This window comes from Balaenoptera borealis (genome assembly GCF_965194805.1).
Source record: "Balaenoptera borealis genome assembly, chromosome: 6".
Lineage (NCBI taxonomy): Eukaryota > Metazoa > Chordata > Mammalia > Artiodactyla > Balaenopteridae > Balaenoptera > Balaenoptera borealis.
Genome location: NC_138863.1, coordinates 119256008 through 119272336, shown reverse-complemented (window position 1 = coordinate 119272336; position 16329 = coordinate 119256008). Strand labels below are relative to the sequence as shown.

Sequence of the window (16329 nt, the reverse complement as noted above, 5' to 3'; positions counted from 1 at the left end):
GTCAGCTCTCCGCAGTGCACTCGTCACTGGCGTCTTGTGATTCCTGAAATCTGGGTTTCTTGGCCCGCCTGGGACAGTCCAGGAGGTGGTGGGATGGACACGGAATCCCTGCCATTCCTCGTTCCGCCGGGAGACAGTGTCCACGCGGCCACCCCCGCTCAGCCCACAGCGGCAGCCCAGGGCTCCCCTCGGGCCCCAGTGCGCGGGCCGTGCGTACTAGGCCCAAGCCTGGAGTTCCCATCTCCCAGGCCAACCTGGCTTAGCAGCGTGGCAACCAACAGGGCTTCAACACCGAGGCCAGGGGGCGCAAAGTTCGGAATTCCGCGGGTCAGGTCTGAGGGGCTGGGAAAGCGCCCTTGCTGTGTGAGTTCCGCGGAGAACCGGGACCACCAACCTCCCCTCCCTCCCCAAGCCGGCCACTAACGCGACTCGACCTCGCGGAATCGAGAGAAAAATCCTGAGCCGCACAGACCGCCAGGACGTCAGGGCTACGCCACCAACGGACCCCTCAAGGCCTCGTTGCACGTTCACCAGGACAAGTGACCAGACCCTTGATTTTCCCATCTCCAGATAAGAACAGTAACCCCTGGCCCTGAATCGCACTGTGCGCCGGTTGTCAAGACGCTGAAATTCACCACTTCCGAGGAGCCGGCAGCCCATAACGATTCCTGGACTCGCGGATCGAAAGACCAGAAGCGTCCCCTCCATTCCGAAAGCAATGGGTCCCAGGTTCAAAGCGGCAGCCCCTCTGGGTGGTCCCAAGGGGAGTTTCTATTCCCAGAGGAGGGGATGCGCGCCTTCGCTCAGCTGTCGCCGGATGCAGCCGATCCGGCCTTGCGAGCTGCCACTGGCCACTCAGGAGCTGAAGACGAGGCTAGCGGGCCTGCCTGCTGCTCTGTCAGGTGCGGACCATTTGGGGGCTCCCCAGTCGGCACGTCTAACCTGGGCAGAGGCAGGCTGTCTCAAGCTCGAGCTCCAGGCCTTGCGGAAAGGACCCACAGCCGGAACCCTCGCTTCCCTCCGCTACACAAACCCGGAACTCCAAGCAGGAGTCATAAGAGATCTCCGGGGAACTAGAGCAAAATATTGTCTCCCACCTCCTCTTTCCGTTCTTTATTAATTTCATGGAGAGTTCAGGGGGAACTGGCTTAAGGTCTGAGCTATCCTACATTGATCTCCACGCCCACCTGTTTTGCTCTTGCGACACCGTCTATCAAGGAGCCTCCGGTCAGGAGCTACCCCCTACCCCACCCCAGGGGTCTCAGAGTGTCCATGGCTTCAGCCGTCTCTCTAGTTCCGTCTAGCCTCTGTCCTTCCGGGTCCTCTCTGACACTGGCCGCAGTCCAGGGCCTGGGTCTTCTCTCCTAACCCTCCCACATGAGTGTCCATTATGTTCTTCCTGACCCCACGACACCAGTCCTCCCCAGCAGTGTCCACACTGCAAAGTGAACGAAGTTTTCCTGTTAGATTCTTTTTTTTTTTTCAAGCTTAAGTAAATGGGCATTTATCAGGATTATTCGGGCCAAGGACCATCCTGACCCCACTCAAATGAAACCTTTGGACAACTGAGAAAACAGTAATATTAACTGAAGCAGGTATACATTAAATATGTATAAGAGATTAGGATATAAATGGCATATAAAGGTCCAGAATCTATTAAGAGCTAGAAACAAATACAAGACACAGGTGTCTACATATACTGCTTAGATTCAATGTTAGATTCAAGGTCAGAGTTGAGAGGGGATCAATATAATCCAGTGCTCTCAGTTTAGGAGCAAGGAAACAGGCCCGGAGAAAGCCGGGGGCCTTCCCAAGTTCGCATGGCAGGCAGAGGCGTCAAAGGAATCCAGTCGTGACTCCCAACGCAGGGCCCGTCCCACTGCAACTCAGGCATTTCTGCTTTAGGAATCACAGAGCAAAGAGCCCCTCATAGTCTTTTCTCTCCACTTTAGCTCTCACGAGGCGAGGGGATTCCAAGAAGGATCCCCTTCCGGGAATCCCGTAGTCTGTCCCCAGTCAGGTGTCGACTGTCAGTAGAGGGTCTGGTTCTCCCGGCCCTGGGAGTTCAAATCCAACCTCCCCCCAACAGCCTCGCGGGCCGGGGAGCTCCACACGGGTGCAGTTCTCCTAGAGCACCGATAGGTGGCGCGTTCCTCACAGGAAAACCGGCCGGGAATCCGCCCGCGCCCGTAAGACCCGGCTCCCTGCCCTACCCACCCGCCTAGGGTCCCTCTCCCGACAGAAAACGGACAGAAAGGGGGTGCAGCCGGGGGACTCGGGCTGGGTGCCGGAGGGTTTGAAAAGAAAGACCCTAGAAACCCTGATTCTAGCTCTTCGGCTCAGAGTGGCCTCACGCTCTCTTTGAAGAGGCCAAAGACCTTTGAGGGCAGAGGGTAAGGCTCTGCACACTTGGCCAGAGAAAACACCGGGACCCAACAGGGTCACCCCCTGTTGGGGTGTAGGGGGCGTTATCTCCCCTCAACGAGCGCGTCCACGCACCCGCTCGTTCACGCACGCTCGGCGGCTGCCCTCCTCTGCCACTATCCCCAGGCCCCATTCTTCCGCCTACTTTTTTTTTTTTTTCTTTTAATATTGGGGCAGGGGGGGAGTAGGGAAGCCCGGCGCTTTTTCAATTGCGACGATAATTGTCCTCGAGATGGGTTTCTTAATCTGCTCATCCATTATTGACTTCTCTTCTAATATTTGGTTTTGCCGCTTTGATCGCCAGAAGATCACAGACTTGACTCCTTTGCATAACAATTTTGGGGCGGGCGTCCTTGGTGCGGGAGGGGAGGGACGTGCCTGGAATGGCTTTGGGGTCCGTATTCCATCCCTCCCCCCGCCCACTGCCCGTGAGGCCAGCCTTCCTCTCACTGACCTTCCACCCCTAACAGCACCATTCACGCCTGGAAAGTTCTGAAGGCGAGGGGGGGTGGGTGGAGAGGAAGCAGCTAGACCCAGCCCCGCCTCCCCACCCCACCCCCCGTGGGAGCAGGAACAGTAACGCCCTCCAGTGGGACCGACGAGGGGAGGGATTGTGCTTCCCCCTCGCCTCCCACTGCATTCCCAGCCCCAAGAGATGCTGTCTCTTCTATCTCACAGACAGATTGGGGAGAGAATGCACCTTACTTGGAGGTGAATGGAATGGGGTTGGCAGGCGCGGGAAGGAGACCACGCTCTCATCTGGCACTTAGGGCGAGGGACAAAACTCAGATGTCCAAGGTTCCTGACGGCCTCTGTGGGACCCTGACCTAGTCCCTTCCCCGCTCTGGGCCTCAGTTGGCTCATCTGTGGAATGGGCTTTTGGGCTATTCTCTCCCCGAGGTCCCTTTGATGTTGACCTTGCCACGTGTTGCCCGCTCTTCCCCCAGTGGGGCCTTAGGGCTTAGGGATTGCACAGGTGGGTTTTGGTGGCGAACAGAGAACCAGTGGCTATTTTAATCAGGATTTAAACAACTACTTCCCTCTGCCTTTGCGTAGTTCAGTGATGGGGGCGGGGGAGTGGTGGTAGGGGAGGTTTGGGGTCAGAACCCTCTGATCGTTGCTCTTTCACCCACCTCACTTGCAGAGCCTCGGTCGGAGGGAGTTGCTCTCAGGTTCCCAGCTGGCACGCAAACGCACACACCGAGACTGTACACAGGGCCACGCACAAGCACAGCCACCGGCGCAGAGCCCATGCACACACTTACACTTGCACACACGGACACAGCGCAACCACGCAAGGGTTAGAGGGACACGAAAAATGCACACAACCGTTTCGTGCCCACTGGCACACACGTACACACGCACCCACCTGGGGCCTCTCACACACACAGTCACGTACAAACACGCAGGCGCACGGCCGCACGGTGGCCCCCCACTCCGGTTTCTGCAGGAGCAGGGGGACAGGGAAGGTGGCCGGAGAAGGCCTCGACACTGCAGTGACCCCTCCCCCCCACCGCCGACCTCCCCCGCAAGCGATCCAGTCTGAGCTCGGAGGTGGGGCCGGGGGCTGGGGGGAGGCACGCCGGTGCTCGCCCCTCTTTCCCTCTCCTCTCCCAGGCGCGCCAGACTTCCCTTCCCCACCCGCCCCACTTCCAGCCCAAACTTTTCCCTCCCACACCTCCCCACCAGTCCCCCGCAGCGCCGATCTCGGTGGGAACCCGGAGTCCTCCCCGCACTCTCCCCGGGAAGGGGGTCGGGAGGCTGCACCCCGGAGAACCAAAGGGGGGCGCGGCCTGGCTCGTGCCCCGGGGCCAGCGGGGAGGGCGGAGGGAAGGCGCCGGCCGGGAGCCCGAGCGCCGAGAGCCGGGTGCGCGGACTTCTGTTTCCTCTTCCCGGGTCAGTGGGAGAAGAGCCCTGGGACCAGCCCTCACCCCTGTAGGAGTCGAGGGAAGAAGGATGACTGCTAACTCTGGGGCGAGCCAGAGAACACGGTTTTGGAACCACAGGGGCACTTCTATGCAAAGGACTTGGATATCGTGGGTGATTTCTTCTTTTCTTGAGTTCTTTTTTTGACCACACCTTTGGAGTTGGGTCTGGACCTCCTGGGGAGCACGGACTCAGCTGAGGGGGGCAGCAGAACCCGGAAGCCACGCTGGTGCCTCTCACTCGCTCTCACAGCGGTACCCACCGGCGTGCACACTCCCGAGGCCAGTCGGTGTGGACCCCGACCCGCGCCGAGCCGGATCGAGGCGGGAGCCGCCACTCGGACAGGTGGGGACCTGGGTGGGCAGGGGGCCCCCTAGGCCTGGGGTCGCCAGGCTCTGGGAACCTTCTGGGGAGAAGGAGGGAGTGAGAGAAGGCGAAAAGCAAAATAAAGGAGAGAAGAAAATTCGAGCGTAGCAGCTGAATTTACTCTGGGTTTTTTTTAGGCGGGGGAGGGTGCGAACATTAGGGTTTCGATTCTGGGGTTTGGGTGGAATTCAATGTAAGGAGAAAAGCAGGATGTCTGATTAAAGTGAAAAATACAGAGAGGAGTGTATGTAGTCGCCTTGCTTTCGGGAGCCATGAGCTCTAAAATTCCCGGCTCCGGGGGGCCTGGCTGATTGCGTGGTACAGCTTTAGGGTGGTTTGGGGATACCGAGGAGAAGGTAAAGGCTCCTTTCCGTAGTCCGAGCCAAGGGGCCCTGCATCTCGCTCCCCAGCGACCCTGAGCAGCCCTAAGCCGACGAATCAACCCGCCGGCAGCGACGGGTCTGGTGTCTGCGCCCTGGTGTCCGGGATGTCAGGAGCCGACCCCGTGCTCGATTTTCGGGAGTCACTGAGATGTTTCCCCCATTTCCCATAGTCAAGCGGGGAAAGGACTTAATTTTCTCTGCTTGTCCGGCTTTAAAGGGGAAAAAGCACACCAAAACAAAAACTGATTCTAGAACAAAAAAATCCGTGCTGTGAACTGCCCCTCCCTCGGATAAAAGGGAGAAAACCCTGAGGGGAGGCAGGATGGTAGGGGCATAAATCCAAATATTGAAATCCGCAAAGGTGACAACCTCCCACAGGAGGCTTTTGGGTGGCTTTCTAGGAACCTGGACATTTATAGCTGTACTTCTTGCACACAGAAAAAAAGAGAAATTCTCCCTGCCTCCCCCCCCCCAATCTTCTAGGTTATCTACAAATAAAGCAGCCGCCCCAATTTCTAGAGTCAACAGAACATTTTATTTCTAGGGTTTGCCTCCCACGCACTGCCCCACCCACCTCAGCTTTATCCCTTCCCCTGCCTCCCCCAGTTCCACTCCAAGCTTCCGGCAGAACCAATACCCAAGGAATCCCCCTGCACCCACCCACCTCCACATTATTATCGCCTCCAAATGAAGACCAAAACCCCAAGCGCTAATTGAATTAGTCTATTGAAAGGACTGTCAGGTACAATGACGTGGCCCGAGGCCCTACATTTCCCAAGGTCTATAGGCTTTGGGGACCTGCGATGTATAGTCTGACCTTCCGGCTCATAATAATACCGCAGCACTTGTAGCAGAAATCTCCTCGCATTCACTCCCAACAAAACCTCTGGTCACCCAGTCCCCGTAGGAAGGCTGCCCGCTATTGTGTTACGACAACTCATTCATGTCCCGCTCCACGAGGCCCCACCGCCATCTGATCTACACTCGAAATGCGATTACCACCATGTGCATGCAAACGCTCGCACTCTCGGCCCAAAGCACGCACGCACGCCTGGCCAGGCTGCGAGGTTTTCTTTCACAATTCTCCTCCTCACACCCATCCACAAAAGAGAGGTGGAAGCAGGCAGGACCGTGACATTTGTCTCTGCCTAAACGAAATCCAAACTTCTGTGGAAATGTGAGATGGAGGGAGACTTCTCTTTTCTGAACAGCATACACCCAAACCCTCAGGAAACACATTTCTCCATGCCCAACTGGTGGCGCAGACTCGGGGGTACACACTGATGTGTACATACACGAGCCTCCAGCCATGCACACAAACACACAGACACACAAACAATGCTTTTATGGACTCATTTCTCTCTCTTTGGTTCTTACATACACAAGCAAATAGACACGAATCCAGGCTCCTACCCCTCACAGCCAAGGGCCACTCTCCACATCCATAAGTAGTTTTTGCAAGATTGGGAAACAAAGGAACAATATCCCAGCCTTCACTGTGAGAAGCACTCATCACGACCCCCTCATCATTTTGACCCCCACACTTCTCTAGCATCCCCCAGACACACAAATACTCTCCCCTCGGTTTGGCCAGGTGCCTTTCGCTCAGTGGAAGGCCCTGGTTAGCTGCAATAGAGGAAGTCTGGGAGTGGGAGGGAGGCAGGAATTTTGGGGGGTCCCCCTGTCTTTCTTACCCCACCCTCCGCTATTGAAAGCCTCTTTGGGCTCCCTTCTTCCTTCAGTGAAGTAGGGAAAGAAATGCCCCCTTTGGCATTTAAAGTTCTTTTATTTCTCGTCATTCTCCACTTTTATGTGGGCTGGGTATGGAAGTGGAACTTGGGGACAGTCAATTTATTGCAGAGGTATAGCTAGGTCAGTGGCCTCCTGTGGGCCATCTTGCCCCAGCAGAGCTGCACAGCTCAGAACTTCAGGTAATGGAAATGGGCACCGTGTGTCTCCAGACTTCCATATCTTTGGCCCAGGAGCAGAGGGCATTTGGAGAAAAGGGCTCCATTCCATTTGCGTAAGTTCTCCCAACCTGCTTCCTGTCAGTCCACCTCCCTACCTGGACTCTATCAAGTTGGAAGAAATGCCTTAATTCTCAAAGGCACAAACCAGTACCCCAAAAAGGACTGCCACAAAAGTGTACTCACATGTGCACACACATTGCTCCACACACACCTAACCCCTTTACCCACATGCTTGTACACACAACTCACCCTGCCCGTATTTGCTCACCCACAGGCACAGTCCTGGGCTCACTCCGAGTCCTCTGGACCCTCACACACCCACCTGGGTCAACATTTGCTCGCTCTGACACCTTACTGTCAGGCTTGCCAGGACACCAAACCGCTAACACCGAGTTCCCAATAATAGGTCCATTTTCAGGAGGTAGAGGAGGGCGTGGGCCCGGAGGGGGGTCACGGAGAGCAGGAGGCTCTGGGTGCCGAGCATCCGGCGAAGGCCTGGCCTGGGGGAGGACCGGGGTGGGGGGCGAGCCAGCGCGCCGAGCGCCGGCGCCTAATCCAGCCGGAGCTCGCGGGCTGCGGGGGCATTTATCATCCCATTACTGTAACAAATCCGGGCTCCACTACATGAAAGGTAAAATGAATTACCGACGTTAAGCCGTCAATAAAGTCATTTCTGTAAATGGTGTCTCCAAAGGGCCGCCGCATTATTCAGCTGGCTTTATCAGCTGGCTGGAAATTACGTGGAGGAGCCGGGCCGCGCGGCGCGCGGGGCCGCTCACTTTGATTAAGCGTCTTGCCAGCGCGATGTGACAGAGCTTTTGACCAGGGTTTTATTCACAAGCCTGTGATGAACGCCAAGCTGATCAGGCGGAATGAAGAGTAATTAAAACCTATAAATTATCTTCCGCAGCCCTTCTCGAGGCGTCTCCTGCAGGCGAGATAAGGCGTCGAGACCCTATTTACGGCGCTGAAAGGGACCGCAGCGCACAAAAGCTACGCGGCTAAATAGGATATTGATAGTGTCCTAATTAGAATTTAATTAAGTACCCACGCTCGCTTGCGGGATAAAGATTTCAATTTTGCGAACTTAAATATAAATAAAATCCCACCCCCATTTCGGGGAGAAAGGGTGGGGGGCACCGGGAGATTTCGGGGAGCCCTTGGGTGTAGAACTGAGGAGGGCCCCGGGAGACTCCCAGGTGCAGTTGGGGGGCGACCTGGGAGGTTTGTGTAGATCACGTCGGGCCTGCTTTAGCGCAGCGTTTCAGAAAGTGGTTCTCGCTGCCCCAGAGCCGCAGAGAAGGTCCAACTAGGAACTCTGGGAGCCCGAGTTTCAGAAGACCCTCGGCTGACCCGAAGATGCAACCAGCTATACGAACTCCCGCTCTCCACCAGCCCCTTTGAGAAACTTCGGCTAGTGCGGTGGTCCGGCTTATTGTGATTTTCGTTTTATTTTCTTCCTAACCCTCTACAGGGGATTATTTTGCATGTTTCCGCTAGACGACATCCCCAAAGAGATCCTTTCTCCGCTGTCCCAGTTAAGGATGGTGGTCAGAGCCAGAGGCTCGCTGGAGCTCCGAGACAACATCCCCGCGGAGGCCTCAGTTGCTGGAGTTTTTTTAGCTACTCTCGAACCGAAGGCTTCAGCATACAGTCGGATCCTGGCCCTCCAAAAAGGCTCGGCAGACAAACCCCGCCGATGTCCAATGCCTCACTTTCCCCTACCCTGTCCCTCGCAGTGGGAAAACTTTTGGGGTGCCTCGACCAGGAAACAGTGAAAAAGAGCCCAGCGACTGGAGATGAATCTCCGTGAGCGTGGGAGCGGCGGGAGCCCCTGCAGTTCCCCCCAAAGCTTGGGAAGAATATTCTGGGCTAGAGCGAGAGGCCTCCACGGAGTCGGGAGCAATCCTAGGAAAATCTGGGCCACCGGGGGAAACTCGCTGTCCAGCAGGCTAGGGCAAATACCTGGGGTGCAGTACTTTTGTTTGATTTCACTTTGCAGGGAAATCTAACACGGAGGTTGCCCTGAGCCAAAAGCCGGGGCCTCGCGGGTATCCGCACCCTGACTTGCTTGGCCTAGGGGCCGATGGGACAGCTTCGACTCCGGCGGCCAGGGAAGGACTGGTGCTCGGGCTCTCTCGTGCCCTCTGGGCCTGGCTTTACGGCGGCAGAACAGCTCTTGGGGGTTGTCGAAGGTCCCGCCAGGGAAAGGCATGGGTACGGATATCCCGGGAAGGACACGCAGTGCAGCCGGCCAGCATACACTACAGACCTTCAAACAGACGGTGCTAGCTAGGCGCAGCTGGCCTCGGGGTTTGCTATTTGTTAAAAATAAACTGCTCCTCTGAAAGTAACCAAATCTAGGTCTGTTTCACATCTCCGACCCTCCTCGTCTCACCCCTCCCCCTCCACTACACACACACACACACACACACACACACACACACAACATACACCATACAGGCACACCCCGACAGAGACAGCAACCTTTCACCCTTAATAACAGCAAGAAAAAGCCAGAGCAATAACATAAAAGGCTGCTTCTTAGGCATGGGGGTTGCCAAAAGAGCCGATTCCCCTGTCTCCTGACCCTGCGCCTGGCGCGCACGCACCCGTAATCCTGCATTTCTCCAACAAGTTGTTTATGGAGTTGCTTCCCTATTTGCCTACACCCCGAAATTCAACCCTCCTCGGTCTCCTTTGCCCGTTCCTCGGTCTTGGCCCGAAAGAGGGGGAGGGGCTCGGGTGCGGGTTGGGGAGGGCGGGCCGGACACGCGGGGCCCGCGCCGCGGCGCCCCCTGTCCACCAGCGGCTGCCGCCCCCGGATTATTTATCCGCAAAGTCCCGAGCGCGCCTATTGGGCCGAGGCCCGGGTGTCAGCGCGAGTCCTGGCTCGCCATTGGCCCCGCACACGTGCGGCCCTGACTCACGTGCTTCCGGTTTGAAGGCAAAAAGTGTGCCTGGGTGATTTTTTTTTTAAGCGAGAGAGTTTGAGCAAAGATCCGAGCTGTCAGAGATTTGAAAAAAAAAAAAAAAAAAAAAAAGGCAGCCCCGGCGCTGGCGGAGACGCGCTCTCCTTGCAAAAAAAGCAAAGGCGATTAAAGGCGCTGCCAGCCTCGCGCTCTGGGCACAGCTGAGCGTGACACTCGGGGAAGTCAAACCCCTCAGTACTGCCTAGGAAGATGGCTAGACTTTAAAGACTATTTTTTATTTTTAAGAAAAAAAATCTTGGAGATTTTTTCTTTTTTATTGCTTTCTTTTTCCTTTCCTTTTTTTTTTTCCTCTCTTTTTGGCCGTGGCTTACTCCCCATTTAAAACAAATCATTGAATCTGGTTGCAGAAAGAAAAAAGAAATAGCCAAGTGTCTCCATATCTGGATGTCTACAAATTAGAAGGAGAGACAGCGAGATCTGCTCGATAAGAGCGAGCTATCCAGGCCAGGCGCCTGGGCTTTTCTTTCTGCACCCGCCCCGTGCCTTCGCTGGGGCTTCGCCGGCCTCCTTCTTCCGCGCACCCCCACGGGCCGCTGGCAAAGTGGGGTGGGGAGCGAGGCGGGGGGGGCGGGGGCCGGCGCGGCGGCCGAGGCGGCGGGGCGGCCGAGCATGGAAGAACAGCAGCCGGAACCTAAAAGTCAGCGCGACTCGGGCCTCGGCGCGGCGGCGGCAGTGGCGGCGGCGGCGGCCCCCGGCAGCCTCAGCCTGAGCCTCAGCCCCGGCGCCAGCGGCAGCAGCGGCAGCGATGGAGACAGCGTGCCGGTGTCTCCGCAGCCCGCGCCCCCCTCGCCGCCCGCGGCGCCCTGCCTGCCGCCCCTGGCCCACCACTCGCATCTCCCCCCGCACCCCCCGCCCCCGCCGCCGCCGCCGCAGCAGCATCTCGCGGCGCCTGCTCACCAGCCGCAGCCCGCGGCCCAGCTGCACCGCACCACCAACTTTTTCATCGACAACATCCTGAGGCCGGACTTCGGCTGCAAAAAGGAGCAGCCGCCGCCGCAGCTCCTGGTGGCGGCGGCGGCGGCGGCCGGAGGAGGCGCAGGAGGAGGTCGGGTCGAGCGTGACAGAGGCCAGACCGGCGCAGGTAGAGACCCTGTCCACCCGCTGGGCACGAGGGCGCCAGGCGCCGCCTCACTCCTGTGCGCCCCGGACGCGAACTGTGGCCCACCCGACGGTTCCCCGCCAGCCACCGCCGGCGGAGCGAGTGCGTCCAAAGCTGGGAACCCGGCGGCGGCGGCGGCGGCGGCGGCGGTGGCAGCGGCGGCGGCAGCGGCGGCGGCAGCAGCGGCGGCCAAACCTTCGGACAGCGGCGGTGGCAGTGGAGGCGGCGTGGGGAGCCCGGGAGCGCAGGGTGCTAAGTACCCGGAGCACAGCAACCCGGCCATCCTGCTAATGGGCTCAGCCAACGGCGGGCCCGTAGTCAAAACTGACTCGCAGCAGCCCCTCGTGTGGCCCGCCTGGGTCTACTGCACGCGCTACTCGGATCGTCCGTCCTCCGGTGAGTACCCAGCCCCAGGCTGCGCCGTGCCTTTCGGCTCCGCGGACGCCGCCCCTAGAACTCTTAGCCTCCGGGTTGGGGAGAGCATGCCGGATCTCGGGCGTCCTCTTCTCTCACGCCTGCTTCCTCCTCCTTGACCTCGGTCTCAGTCACAGTCGAGCCCCTGGATTCTGCGGCCACCTCCCGGGAGGCTACAGCTCATGGCACGGGAAGCTCGAACCTTCGGTTTTGAACTCCGAGCACTTCCGGCCTTCTTTGTGTTTTACCTTTATTATTCTTAGGAAAGACACAAGCAGTCGTTGCTTCTCCGTCCAGGGAAAGGGGTTTTTAGAATCAGCGAGAAGGTGGGCCTAGAAATCTGGGTCTGAAATCCCGCCAGCCTAGTTCTGCGGAGGCCGAAATCGAGCAAAGCTTTGATTAGAGTAATAATTTTCACTTTGTGTTCTTACAGACACAAACAGCATATCGATATTTTCTGCGGAGAGCTCACTTGCATACAGATAGATTTAAGGAGACACAGGAAGAGAGAGAAACGCGTCAGATCGTCCCTCTTTCCCAGGCCGGGTAGCCAAGAGAGTCTGACCCGGGTGGGTGGAATTCAGGGAAGGGCAGTTGCCGAAACGGTGGGTGCCAAGAGCCCCTGGCCCCTGGTTTTCTAGAGCTGACAGACAGTGGGAGAGAAGACAGGCCAGGCTCAGGTCAGAAAGCCGGGCCGAGGGCATGAGAGCCCTCCTTCCGCCCCAGCTTCTCCGGAGCACGCCTCGCACATCCTCCCGGCCCTGCCCCTTCCTTCTTTCACTCCTTCCTTTCGCACGTCTGCCAGATAGCAGATTTCTGTCAGCCATAGGTCCGTTTTTCTCGATTTTCCTTCGGCCCTTTACCCACATACTCCTTGCGCTTCGAGAACCCCAAGCTGAGACCTACTGTGGGACAGCCGCTAGGCCCCGGGAGAGGAGACTGCGGCCTGCCCGCCTCCCCGGACTGCAGCTCCCGGGAGACCGGTGGGCGCCACGAGGAGGGCGGCAGGGGTTCTTGGCCTCCGATTGGGGTTCCGGCCACCTGGGTCTGTCTGGCAGGAGGCCGGGCCCGGCGTAGCGGTGCGCCGCTCTACTCTGGCTGGTCTCCGCCTTCCCACCGCTGCCGGCTGGGCGCGGATCGATGCGCGCTATCAGCCCCCGCCATCTCGAGCCCCGTTATTGACACGTCGGGCTCCCTGAACCTCCGAAAAGCTGCTTTGATTGACTCGCCTGATGGATAGAGTGATTGAGCTGTCAGGCCGTGAGGCTCGAGCTGGCCAGGAGGCTACGATTTTATTACAAGTGTTCCTGCTTTTGCGCGCGCGCGCGCGCACACACACACGCACACACAGAACAACAACACACTAACCACGTCCGGGACGCACAACGCGCAGCGGGGTCTGTCTGAGGATGTACACATTTCCTGGGCCATCTCTGCTCGCTAGGCTAATGACCACACTAAACCAAGGCCTTCCTCTCGTCCCACCCCGCCTCCCAGTGCTTTCTGCACCGGGCTCAGGAGTGGGCTTTGTCTTTGTTCTTGGCTGCTTTTTTTCTTACGAGCCTGGGGAGGCAGGGTGCTGGCTTCTTCTCCTGCATAGGCAGTTCAGGGAGACGAACCCCAGCGCAGACTTGCGGGTCGGCCAGGCCTGGACTCTTTTGTTACAGGACAGCTGGTGACCCCAGCGCTGGTCTGCCCCAGAAGCCAGGTGCCCAGTTTGCCCCTCTGTTGCTAGGTTTGGAGATGCTGGGGAAGACCCTTCTTCCAGACAGTTTTATAGATTAACAGCCCTGACAGGGACTTCACTTGACTCAGGAAGCTCCCATAACCATGACAGGGCCCAGCAAGGAAATGCCAGGAGACTTGGGTGTGCAGGCTGATGGGCAGAGGTGCAGCCTTTACGGTCGGCCTTCTCTCTTTTCCCTTTTCTCTTCAGGGCTGGGCTCTGTAGCAGCCCTCTTCACAGACTAGGTTCTGAGGGACACTTCACTTTCCTAGGAAGGTTTCCTGTGGCCTCTTCCTATACCCATCTTAGAGGCAAAGCACAGATTTTTGTCGGGATTGTCTCACTCTCTGTGTCCCTCTGCCCCTGTTTTGTTCGTGGATAAATAACCTTGCAAATAGGTGGGCAGGGAAAGCAGCTCTGGCTTGCTTTTGTTATTCAGTCTTCAATCCTGAAATTGCAGCTTCTGTGTCCAGAAGAGAGATGAGGGAGACGTGCCTGTGCTGCTGGATGCAGGAATGGGGAGGGCTCTCTCTCTTTCTTACTGGCACCATCCAAGGGACAAAACAGAGAACTCAGGGGCCAGGGCACGTGGGTAAGGCATACAACCGGGTGAAGGCCTTTTCTCCCTTTTCAGGGAAACGGGTGGCCAGCGTCTTGCTGGGACTCTATAAAGGGCTTCGTTTTAGGCCATAGGGACAGAAGAACAGGTCGAGAGAGCAGATGCTGAATACTTTGGAGCTAGACAGGTCTCTGACAGCGCCCTCCTTATTCCCTTGTTTTCTGGAGTCAATAGCTACAAGCAGATGGGGTTTTGTTGTAGGTGTGTGGGTGTAGGTGCGCTTCTTGAGGAGGGGGAGAGGATTGGCTTTCAGGCTGGCGATTTCCCCAAGGCAATCCTGTCCTAGTGTCTTTACTACTCCAGTGTTGAGCCTCTTTTTATTCCGGGACTGTGAAGACAGCAGGCCCCTGATCTCCAACTCTGGGTTGGGCCGGATGGAGCTCCAAATATCTCTCCATCTTGGACTCTGTGATTTAAGCTTATCACACGGCTCTCCTGTGCTGAACTGGGGTGTGGGTGCGCACACAACTTCGGCCAACTTGCCTCCGTGACCCTTCTGGCATCCCAGAGGGGAACCCAGCGACCCCAGTAGCCAGCCGATTGATCTAGGGGCTCGCGGGCGAGGGGGATAGGTGGGGGGCGGCGGCAGCGGGGTCTCGGCTAGCGCCCGGGAAGCGCGGGGCGCGATCCCCGCTCGGCTCCGCAATTCTCACGGCTTCCTCTGCCCTCTTCCCCCTCCCCTCTGCCCTCCGTCCCCACCTCCCACCCGTTCCTCTCCGCCGCTGCAGGTCCGCGCACCAGAAAGCTAAAGAAGAAGAAGAACGAGAAGGAGGACAAGCGGCCGCGGACGGCGTTCACGGCCGAGCAGCTGCAGAGACTCAAGGCGGAGTTTCAGGCGAACCGCTACATCACCGAGCAGCGGCGGCAGACCCTGGCCCAGGAACTCAGCCTCAACGAGTCCCAGATCAAGATCTGGTTCCAGAACAAGCGCGCCAAGATCAAGAAAGCCACGGGCATCAAGAACGGCCTGGCGCTGCACCTCATGGCGCAGGGACTATACAACCACTCAACCACTACGGTCCAGGACAAAGACGAGAGCGAGTAGCCGCCGCCGGCAGGGGCCGCGCGGTCCGGCCGCCGCGCCCGCGCCCCCTCCTGGTACCGCCACCGCCGCCTTGCCGGCCCCACGCCCCGGGAGAAATAATCGCGCAAAGGAGGAGGAAGGGAACAACAGCGAAAAGAAAGAGAAAGGGGTCCCCAGGACGGAGAGTCGCGTTGGAACGAGACATTTTTCCAAAGGGAGAAAGACTCGGACAGGTGCTATCGAAAAATCAGATCAGTTCTCTCTTCACAGTATAAGGGACGAAACTGCGAACTCCTTAAAGCTCTATCTAGCCAAACCGCTTACGACCTTGTATATATTTAATTTCAGGTAAGGAAAAGAATTATGTGTAGCGATCTCTATTTGCTGGACTTTTTATTAATCTCCTTTATTATTATTGTTATAATTATTATAATTATTATAATTATTTTATCCCCCGCCTCCGCCTCGCTGCCCCCAGCCCAGTTTCGTTTTCTGTTGAATGTTACTGCTTCTCCGGTGCCTCCCGCCCCGCATCGCTGGCCCTCGTTTCTCTGGGACTTTTCTTTGTGTGCGTGAGAGTGTGCTTCCTCGCGTGTCTGCCCTTCTCCTGGGCCCTTCTGTCGGTCTGTCTGTCCTGCCTCCCACCCCTTTCGTTTTCCGGAGACTTGTTGAGAAATACGACCCCACAGACTGCGAGACTGAACCGCCGCTACAAGCCAAAGATTTTATTATGTTCAGAAACCTGTAGTCTGAAATAAAGTGTACGCTGTGCTCACGAGCGGCTGGCGGCCCTCCTCTTTGCGGGCTGGGGAAGGGCGAGGGCGCAGGCACACGGCGGCCCGGCGCACAGCGCGCGCTCACCGGGCCGGGAGCCCCCGCGGCTCGGCCGGGCCTTAAGATCCATCAGCACACAACGAATACGGGGCGCCAGGGGGGCGCAGTGATAGGGGCGGCCCAGACCCGGGGATGGCCCGGGTTTGGAGGGTCTGCAGGGACATTCTTGGTCTCCGATTGCCTTCAAAGGAGCCCAAAGGCCGGAAACCCCCAGTCCTGACTTCGGAAACACTGCCGGGCTCTTGGGCTGCTTCCCGCGCAGAGCCAGGACCAGCCCGGCTGCAGCCTGCTCTGGTTCAACCTGCTCCTCGCTCCAGCTTGCTGCTTTTCTTTCTCTTTTTTTTTCTGATGCGAGTTTTGCTGGAGGTTTTCTCCTCCAGAAGCAGAAGGCCTTCCCAGGGCGGGGCAGCGGTGAGGGGCTGCCTCCCCTCCCGAGCGAGGGGCGCCTCGGGCTGCCTGGACTTCACGCTCTTCGTTCGGAGAAGTGATTTCGTTGACGAAACGGCTGGTCGAGAGCGGCACACGAGCCTCGCGGGGCTCGGAGCTCCTGG

General features: G+C 57.8%; 1 protein-coding gene across 1 annotated transcript; it reads left to right on the top strand.

Annotated features, from left to right (window-relative positions):
• Positions 1–4586: 4586 nt before the first annotated feature.
• On the top strand, positions 4587–15720 carry EN1 (engrailed homeobox 1). Its single transcript, XM_082396131.1, has 2 exons — positions 4587–11557; positions 14649–15720. The coding sequence occupies exons 1-2, from the start codon at positions 10672–10674 to the stop codon at positions 14963–14965; spliced, it is 1203 nt and encodes a 400-aa protein (XP_082252257.1). The 5' UTR covers positions 4587–10671; the 3' UTR covers positions 14966–15720.
• The last annotated feature ends 609 nt before the right edge of the window (positions 15721–16329 follow it).

Bases quoted from the DNA above. Each gene is read 5' to 3' on its own strand.
- EN1 (XM_082396131.1), top strand. From the start codon at position 10,672: ATGGAAGAACAGCAGCCGGAACCTAAAAGTCAGCGCGACTCGGGCCTC. The intron at 11,558-14,648 runs GTGAGTACCCAG...CCGCCGCTGCAG, and splicing joins CTCGGATCGTCCGTCCTCCG to GTCCGCGCACCAGAAAGCTA.